Source organism: Ciconia boyciana, chromosome 3, assembly GCF_034638445.1.
Source record: "Ciconia boyciana chromosome 3, ASM3463844v1, whole genome shotgun sequence".
Lineage (NCBI taxonomy): Eukaryota > Metazoa > Chordata > Aves > Ciconiiformes > Ciconiidae > Ciconia > Ciconia boyciana.
Genome location: NC_132936.1, coordinates 58,577,032 through 58,587,253, shown reverse-complemented (window position 1 = coordinate 58,587,253; position 10,222 = coordinate 58,577,032). Strand labels below are relative to the sequence as shown.

General features: G+C 43.8%; 1 protein-coding gene across 1 annotated transcript; it reads right to left on the bottom strand.

Moving 5' to 3' along the window:
• Nucleotides 1-1,705: 1,705 nt before the first annotated feature.
• Nucleotides 1,706-5,339, bottom strand: FABP7 (fatty acid binding protein 7). The gene is made up of 4 exons (XM_072857896.1): nucleotides 5,141-5,339; nucleotides 4,303-4,475; nucleotides 3,577-3,678; nucleotides 1,706-2,079 (listed from the first exon to the last, which is right to left on the bottom strand). The coding sequence occupies exons 1-4, from the start codon at nucleotides 5,286-5,288 to the stop codon at nucleotides 2,029-2,031; spliced, it is 474 nt and encodes a 157-aa protein (XP_072713997.1). The 5' UTR covers nucleotides 5,289-5,339; the 3' UTR covers nucleotides 1,706-2,028.
• Between the last annotated feature and the right edge of the window lie 4,883 nt (nucleotides 5,340-10,222).

Genomic DNA, 10,222 nt, shown 5'->3' with positions numbered 1-10,222 from the left:
AGAACATATGTATGTAGGGAAAAGTAGCCTTTATTTAAAAGTGACTGTAATGTGAAATATTTACTGTTCAGGGTTTATTTGTAAACCAAGCCTTAACATTCTGCCTCTGCATTCTTTTCCTCATATTTAATAAAAACCTTATTTTTTTAGTTCATCACCCCACGAATCACTTGTCGTGAAGATGAATGCCAGTACTGGGGACCCAAGTCTGTTTTCCCCAGTGATGAAGGCAAAGCAGCTGCTCCCACCTTTCTGGGAAGGACAGTCATGTGGCGAATGCACCCACGGGCAAACAGGCAGTAACGGAAGGGAGACAGATGAAAGCTCTATCAGGCACTGAAGCTGAGGATTAAATGAGCTAATAAAACTGAAGGGCAGAAGATGCTGTTTAAACATAACTTGCACTTCAGCAGCTGAAGCGGACCAAAACAGAGACTGCAGCTCCCCATACCCCTGGAACAAGTTCTACTTTTCACTTCTCTGATGAAAAAAGTTAGCTCCTCGATTTTAAAAATGATCAATATCAACCAAATAAAACCTACTTATAATGGTTCATAATGAAGGATTCTTAGTGATCCCCACAAGAGAAAACAGACTTGGATGTTCCTTTCAGGCAGCTTATTTATGAAAAAGTAAAGCTAACAAGATTAAATTTTGTATTTATCTTCGTTAGGTGCCATAGTTGTGTCTGAACTTTTATCAGATGGGTGAGATGAGCTACCCATGTTATCCGAGCTATCCAGGGAAGCAAGAAGCCACTTCCATGATACCACATAGCAGATCTGAAGGGTGGCACAGTGCAGTGTAAGGCCCAGGAGGTTGGGCAGGCCCTCTGCAGCCACACAGCCCCTAAGCACTGACCAGCTAAAGCCACAGCTCAGCTCTGCCTTTATTTGAAAGGTTGTAGGTAGCTACACCTCCATGTGGTCCACTGAGTCAGTGTCAGAAAACATGGACTCACCAAACAATCTCTTCCATGCTGCCAGCAACCTGTTTCAATGTGTAAGGCAGTTTTTCCCACCCTGGTCTTTTAGGGAATACTCTTCAGGAATAAGATTAATTTATCTCTTTTAAGCAGCATTTTATTTTAAATTTCTCACAGTGCCAGTTGTTATCTCCTGTACATATTCACTATGAAACTACAGCTCAGGGAGGGGGAATCTCAGAAGGTTTGTCTTCTACTGTTTTCCCTTTGTTTTCCTGCCACCCCTGCAGAGACTGATGAAAGATAAGCTTTGTACTTCAGATTCCCCCAGTCCTGCCCTTGTTGGTCCTTTCCTCCCATTCTGTGAAACACTTCAGTCTTTGCACTTTACTTCAATCTTCTGTATATTAACAAAAAAAAAAAAAAAAAAATCACCAAAACAAGTGAAAAACTCTTAACTATTAAAACCAAAACTACAGGATCCCCCCTGACATTGAAGGCTATCTATTGGCCTGAGCATGCACTGGATAACAAGTTCCCAGTGAAGAGAGGAGCTGAAACTGGCTTGAGCCTCTCACTTCTCTGCCTACATATATAAAGACAGGGGGTTTAGATTTCTCCAGCAAAAAGAAGCCACTGAAGTAGAGTGAGGGAAACTTTTCATTTCCCATACACTCTCACCACAGAGAAGCTGCTGCAGCATTGTGTACCACATGCTTTTCTGCTGTTTGACTCAGAAAAAGGAACTTTCAACAACTCCCTCCAGAACGCTGGAATATTAGCCAATTAAATGCAAAAGGAGCACAGGTTTAAAAAACTTTTTAATTTCTGTTTGATCTGCATTCCAAAACAATTCAAATATGTTCCATTTACTGTAGAAAAAGAGAGGCAAGTGTTTCAGAAATTTAATGCCAAGTTTAACCTGTTTCACTATACAGCACAAGCTTGCCAATTTGATGGCATAAAGTTTTTTTAAAAAACACCCCCCCAAAACTCTTTATTAACCTTTCATCCCAGAAATGTGCATTTTAGCTACGTTCGATTATGGACTGTACGTTAATCCATCCAGCAGAAGTAACATCTGGACAGAGGTCAGGTAAAGTCTACGCTTTCTCATAGTGGCGAACAGCAACCACATCACCAAAGGTGAGAGTCTGCAAGTCCAAGGAAAAGACAGACACATTAGATGCCGGACCTTTTTCTGTAATGACTTAACATATTAAGAAGTCCATGCTAGAGCAAGGCTGTTTTACATTATGTAATTTATATCTAGTTGGTCTAGGTTACTGATATTTTAAATGAACAAGAGTCAAAACCTCAAAGTTATGGATCCCATAATAAACATAACTTTCTCCTTGCTACTTTCAAACCCAAGAAGCACATAATGCACATGTACAAGGCAACTAAAGTGAGACTAGAAATGACCGTTTAATTTTTCTAATTTTGTGAATGTAATCTCTTAAATATAGCATTGTTTTAATACAGATTTTTAAACACTTATTTTCCCAAAGCTGATCACATTGCAAAATGTGCAATCTAAAATCCAAATCCTCTATACCCATATTCTATACTATTATGCATAAGCATATACTTAATGAGAACCTTGTATTAAAATAAATGCATTCTGTGCAGTTACGTAGCTGGAACTACCAAACATTTTAGTTACTGCAGTTGCACAGAACACTAACTACAGTGTGTGAGCTTTGGAGGTGTTTCCTGAAGTGGAACAGGGCATCTCACCATGTTCAAATTCCAAAGGAAAAGGTTTTCTGTATATGCATGTAGCTGTTTCCAAAAACAAAGCATGTATTTTCCCTTGAATCACTTGTCACTTTGTGTTACACTGACCGTATGCTTTAAGGGTTTAATTATTTGGAAGTCTCCATCCATACAGATACTCACTGAAGTATTTAGAAAACAAGCTAACTGGTTTTCTCCAACAGCCAAGTCACACAGATTAGTATAGCTGAAGAGGTTTTATTTTTAAAAGTTACATCTCTGTGCCAGAAATATGCATGAGAAGTGCCACCCTGGACATGAGATATAGTAACTTAACACCATTTATTCACCCCATACTCCTGTTCTTGAAAAGTCAGGAAAAGAATGTGAATTTAAAACAAGACTTTTCTTCACACAATTGCTGTTTATCATAGCTTTTAACAAGACAGGAAGAATAAATCCTTTATTATTAAATATGAAAATGCAATTACCTCCTGCAATATTGTAATTTTATTTTCCTACAGAAATACTTGTTCTGTGTAATTATTATTTATGCACGCATATATAAAACAAATTTTTAAAGAAATCTAAATTAGCACTGGCAACAGATCATTGCATATATAATCAAGAACTTTCTGTCTTTTCCAGCTCACTAGGACTTTTTTTTTGCTTGGGCATTTACACAAGTTCTAGAGAGAAGGTACACTGGAAATCCACTGGCTGGCCTGCCTAAAACCATTAGCAATTTTTCAGTTGTCCATAAAACAAGATGCAAAACAAAACAAAATAAATATTTGGAAAATCTCTGCTAGCTTTCCCCACCAATTTAAGGGTTTGTGTATAAGTAACACTATCTGTTCATAAAGCTTGAGATAAATGTAAGTGAAGAGTGTTAGTGGTGTATGTAAATGCTCAGTGAGCTTTATACTTACCATTACCATTTTGCCATCCTTTATTTCTCTTACAAAATTTGTCTCCTTGCCGTCCCACTTCTGTACATGCACTAGCTTGTCTCCATCCAGGGTCACAACTGACTGTGAGATACCAAGAAACACAAAGACATTCATTTATTTGGGGTATTTGGGATTCTGCTCACACATTCAGCATGCGCTATTCTATTGAATTCTCTTCAATAGATGGATGTGGATCTAGAATGATAAAGTAGTGCCAGCCATTTTAAAGCCAAGCCCATGAATCATCCTCGTTTTAAGCATGAACTCCATACAATTCTTGTTTGTGTCAAAGGATGAAAAACATTGTTTCCTTTGAGTTCCAGTCTCACAAGAACCAGTTTCAGATGTGCTTTGGGATAACATTTATGTTAAGCCCCCAAAGATGCAGGGAAGAAGGCATTTCCCCATTTCCACTGGAAAAAGTTATGCCAAATGATACTTGGACTGAAAGAAAAGCAGGCAGCTGGCACAATTCTTCGACACTGGAAGGTAGACAGGGGGCTGGCGACAACACACTGCTTCACACAAGATGTGGCATAAGTGGGCAAGTAACATGCCATCTTGTCTTTTTCCCCTGTCCTTCACAGTGCTACAACTGGCAGTAGCAGAAGTTACATTTTTTTCCTTTGACCCTACCAGAGATACAGCCTCGGGGGTGGGGAGGAAGAGAAAAAAGAAGCCGCTGCAGCCCGAGAGTTTACTTACTTTGCAGTTTCTGTCATCAGGGGTAGTTTCATCAAATTCCTCTCCAAGTTTAAAGCTGATTTCTGTGTTTTTGAAAGTGCTCTGAGTCCTGATGACTACTTTGTCCCCCTCGCTGCTGATAATCACAGTGGGTTTAGTCACATTCCCCACCTGCCGTGTTGCAAACCCCACTCCTAGACCATCAGGGGAAAAGAGGAATCCATCAGACATTCGGTTTTTTACATCTTTTTTGCCACACATCGAGGTAGAGAAATCTCTTCCCCCGCTCTACAGCTTTAAGCTATCACAGTGAAATGCTACTTTCTGCTTCGCTTGTGCCCTTATACCTGAAGTATCCATAGGTACTCTCCCCCCCCAGATGTAGCTCTGCATCCTGCCTTACCTCCGAGCACGGTGACAAGGAGCCTAAGCCAGCAGGGCGGCGTGCCCGAGCAGCGCCGCCGAACGGGCGACAACCGCTTCTGCCGCTGTGGATTTCAGTTCCTTATCGTTCCAGCATAAGGATTTATTTTTTGTTTGTTTGCTTCCAGCTTATCTGCAGGCAGCCTTTGCCCTTCTTTCATACGCGTTCCCTAACCCGGGGGGCACCCCCCGGAGACTCTCCGCAGCAGGACGGCTCTCACGCAAACACGCCCCGGCCCCCCCGGCTGAATGACCCGCATCAAATTAACTCTGTTGATAGAGGCACAGCCGCCCAAACCTCCCCCGCCTCTGCGAACGCCTTACCTACACCTCTGCCCGGGGCGGGGCGGGGGGGGCTTTTTAAATGCTTTTTTTTTTAGGATGGTGCAAAACTCCAGGTCTCCTAAACGTGCCGCTGCCGGCCGGCCGTACCTACCCAGCGCCTTCATGTACTCGTCGAAGTTGTGGCTGTCCACCAGCTTCCAGGTGGCGCAGAAAGCCTCGACCATGGCGGCCGCCTGCGGGTGCCGAGAGCGGTGCCGGGCGGTGGCGGGGAGCGCCGCTGCCGCCGCGCCGCCCCGCATTTAAAGCCGGCGCCCGGCGGGGGGCCGGGAGGCGGGGGGCAGCCGCGGTCCGCCCCCGCCGGCCGGGACGGCAGCGGCGGGATGGAGCCTCCCCGCCCCGCCGGGGGAGGGCGCTCCCGGCCGCCGCCGGCGGGGAAGGAAGGGGCGCGGGGGGGCCCCCGGCCAGGGCCGCCCCCCCGGCCCGGGCACACAGCGGGACATTGAGGGCGGAAGGGAGGGGGCAGGCGCCGCCTACGGCACGGCAGCGTGTGCGGCACCTCTCCTCAGCTGAGCCGCCCCGGGGGCTCCCACCCTCCGCCCGCGTTGTTGTCCCTGTGAAAGTAACACGGGGGAAAAGGGAAGCGTGAAGTACTCTACCGAATAAAAATAGAGGATCGCAACGCTACCGCGGAACGCTTTCTCTAAAAGCTTTCCCGTGAAGATTTTCTAGCCCGGTTTGGTATTGGCCGAGTACAGGTCCCTTTCCCCCACCATCACATGGCGTCTGTACGGATGCTGTCTGAAACTGGCGTTTGCTGGCTGGGAACAGCATCTCGCCTCCACGACTGGAAACTAAGAATGAAGAAAGAAGGAAAAGAGCTTAAAACTGTTTCGCCTAATATGATTTTTTTCTGCTAGAGAGGGAATGTTTTCCTTCTAGTTCCTCTTTGAAATTCATTGAAGGCAGTAGGGTAGTCATCTTGTCTCTTGAGTATTTTTCAGAAAGCAGCCTGTCTGCATGGGACAAGCCACCGTGTCGGCTTTTCCAGACCTATGGCTTGGGTGGATTCCAGAGTCGTGAATCTAGCTCTTCAACTCTTGTAACAAAGCTCAGAGACTAAGTGAAAGAGACTTTCTGTGATTTAGGAACAAAATCTCAACAATTTTCTACCTGGTCCAGCCCTATGAAATATAATTAATTATGAATATTTTCCTAATATTTTTAAACTAGTTTTTGACTGTCATTTGCATTTCTTTCAGGCTCTTGTAGTGCAGCACATTCTTTGGGTGTAGGGCAAGTGATGCTTCTGATGGTATTTTAATTTAATTTGCCACTTTTTCACTTGCCCTCAGAAAGAATTAACCCCTCTCTGAATTAACCCCAGGCATATAATCCTAATTCCTTTTCCCACACAACACAATTTTCATCAGTCTTGATAACCTAAGGGTATGAACTAGTGCATCTATTTCTCTTTAACCTTCTGTCCACTTACTTTGAAGTAGAGAGAGAGACACAAAGTGCCCTCCTGCAGCTGCTCAGTTTACGTCTGACTTCCTCTTCTGACCCGCACTTCTGAGACTTTTCAGCTAGTGCTCAGAAAGCCAGGGAGAGTAAGAGCATCACTTGAAATAACAGACCACCAATTGTTGTTCACAAGACTGAAAGGAATCAAGTCCCTTTTTTTTTGTCGAAGTTGAATAATGCTGTGTCTCCAGCATTTGCACAGAATACCAGCCTTACTGGTGCATTGCATATGGATGTCCACTAACCTAATGTCTGTAGTCAGTCAAACCCTCTATAATGAATGAGGAATATGGTTTGTCATTGGCACTGTCATGGCATGGGGCACATGGGGTTTGTATTGTGCATGGGTATCATCCGTGGCTCCAGTTCAGTTTGGGAATTGTGTTTCCTCAATACAGTAACATTATCAACTATTTAGTAGTGTTCACCACCCATAGCTAAACTCTGCAGCCATGGTCACACAAAGCTTCATCACTGGCACCCAGGCAGCTGACATGCAAGTACATGCACACTGACCTTGCCACTCCCCTACTTCACCTCTCTGAGATGCATCATATCAAATCCTAAATGATTTTTACCAATATCTTCATGAACTGACAGTGCTTCCTCTCCCAGTGCTGACAAGACAGTTATCTGCTCATATAGATTCTGTTTGCAGAAGCCCTGGAGCCCCTGCTGATCCTTCTGGTGCAGGTGTGTGAACAGAGCCCTGGGAGAGCTCCTTGCTCTCTATGCTCACCAGGGTTTGTTGTGTAGAACCAGCCTCATGGACTTTGTGTGATATAAAACTCCTGAAAGTGATTCAGTACCACTGCCGATAGCTGGACTCCTCAAGGACACTTCTGCCTTGCACTTTCTTCCAGACGGCACTGCAACCTGGCCCTTGGGAGGTAGCTACTTCCGGATCCTTCATAATTTAAGCAATCATACCTACACTGATGGCTGTGTTCTACCAGGATTTCTCAACATACTTAGCTAAGACAAGTACCTAGTCTTAAAAATATATTCCTTAACACTTTGCACCGTGCTTCAGATGTAAAACAGGGTCTGCTAAAATGTTCACATTCCTTCTGCTGGTTAGATAGATTGCCAAAGTCATCACACTAGGTTTTATGATGGTGAGATCCCACCTGTCTGTGTTAGTGATGATTTGGGAGCAGGATAAATCAACAGTAGGAAATGTTACATTATTGACACCTTGTGGGGTGACAAGCCACAGCCAAAAATGTTTTCCATGGCATCTTATGCCCTATATTTGCTTGTGGATCCTTATGTGAGAGTTGTGTTAATGTCAACAGCTAGTACAAGTCATCCTGATCTATATAAATGCTTTGCTACGGCTGGAACAGAGATAGCAGGTGAAATACACTGACTGGGTGTGCATTTTAGGTTGCTGCACAAGAGACCAGCTTGGAGTTTCTTTTACACTGTCAGCAGAGTTTTAAGGTTTTAGCACACTGCATAGTCCCCTGTAAAAGGCCTGTGATGAAAGATGTCTCTGGAGATTCCTCTCAACACCCAGGGACTCATTCTCGTTTACACTAAACTCTTTACACCACCTGAGCAGCGTAAGTAGGCACATTTGCATTCTCTGTACAAGGCACGCTTGAAAGATGAAAATGCTGTGGCAAGACATCCCTGTGTAATAAGTAATCCTTGCTTCCAAAGGCCATTCAGGGTGAATGTGGGACTGGTCTAGCCTTCAGCCTTTGAATACAGGACACAAAAATTGCTTTTGGCTACCTTTCTCCCCTGTTACATCCCCGCTTCGCATGCCCTTAGGCATTCAGAGAATGAGGCGCTCAGCCTCATTCAGCCTTCATTCAGTCCTTGAAAAAAAAATTCACTTGTTCAGAAAAAAAAAAAAAGGGCACCACAGGATGGCCACCAGGCTCCTGTGGTAGAAAAGTCTGACCGAGAGGTTCTCTCATGTGTGGATTCCTCATAATTCATGTCAGGAACTGCTGAGCATCTAATCACTGTAGCCAGTCACTAAGGGCTTACTACTCTGGTTATGGAAATGTAGTGAAATTGGTGCAGCTAATGTTTGGAGTCAGGTTTATCTATTCTTCTGCTGTGTCCCTCTGTGGATCTAACACAGGAGGGGCATTCTTGCTACACCAATTCCATTAAACCTATCCTTTTACCATCCTTGCAGCACAATAGCCAGGAATAACGCATTACTCTGTAGAGTTTGATCAGTAGTTAAGGGGATACTATGTTACAAGACCTTCAGATAATTTAGTGATGACTGCATTATTCAAACATTTCTGTGTTCAGGGCAATGAAGACCCTGGAACTGCAGAGCATCTTGTACCCATTTGTGCAAGAAAGGGTAGCAACACCAGGGCCTAACTCCCCTGGTACGAAAGCACATATAGGCACTCAAAGGCCTTTTAGGTATTGAATCCCATTGAAAGCCAACATGCTTCAGGGTCCTAACTCACTTAGGCATTTTTGTAATCTCTTAGCATTCTGAAACATATAGGGAGCTACTTGTGAATTAAGGAAATTCAAAATAATGTGTAGCTGCAAGTAGAAGATATTTCCTCCATTTATGGACAGAGGACTAGGGTATTCTCAGCACATTTTAACCTCGTTTGAAGCCCTGCTGTGAATCTCTCTGCAGCTTTGATCTCAGTGTAATAGAGAAATGACCACATTTTAGTAGCTATTGTGTCAGATGGGATGATGTTGCTTCAGGGCTGAGCGTGATTTGATTTTTGGTGCTGCAGAAAAACCTAATGTCAAGCAGGGCAGTAGAATGTCCTTGACTAAAATTATCTCATATGTCCTCTAGCTAAGAGATCTGCTGATCCCCCTAATAAAAATAAACTATCTCAGTGCTGTTGGTGAGTCACAGAAAATCACTAGGTTTACTCGGTTGATGGGCAGCTCTTTAGAAATGCCAGTTTAAACAAAAGAGATAAATGCCTTATGGAGAAGACGCCCAATTACGAAGCTGCACAAGTGAGTGGTCACAGAATGGCCCCAGGTACAAAGCAGCTGTATGAATAGTCTTGTGCTGCGTAAATGCCAGGGGAAGGGCTTTGCTGGAACTGCAGACCAGATGATAGGCAAGGTGCAAGGTAACGCAGGCGTTAGCAGCATAAGGAGCAGGGAAGACGTGTTTATACCGTATCCCTTCTAAGAGCATGGCATACCTTAGGAAAAGCTTAGGAGCATGTTCAGCAGGCTTCCTGCCACTGTAAAAGCTCAGCCAAAATAATGCCAGGACAGGCTAACATGAGAGCACAAGTCATGTTAAGGTCTAATTCTGGTGTCTCTTGCTAATTGGTGAAAATGAAGTGGTCTGTGATCATGCATTTCATTCTTGTAGACTCTCTCTTAGGTTACAAATTGGTGTGACATGAGATTAGGAGAGTCCTGGAAAGTAAATACCCACTAATACCTCGTTATGAACTATTAGACATTTATTCGGATTGGTTTAAGCTGAGAGGGCAGCTGGTCTGCAATGGTTTAAAGACAGAAGCAAATACTGCTAAACATCTCCAGGGTCTTCTCTGCTTCTTAAATTTGGAGGGTTGTTATCCGTTGTCTAATATTACTATATCTACCATCTCGAGTCAGAGGCTCTCCTCAAAGAATTAGCCTGTGCTAAAGCCAGACACCTTCCTGGCTCTCAGTTCTATTTATTGAAGATGCAGTTATTTTAACTTTGTACCATTAGGCCTTTGGTTATTTTAAT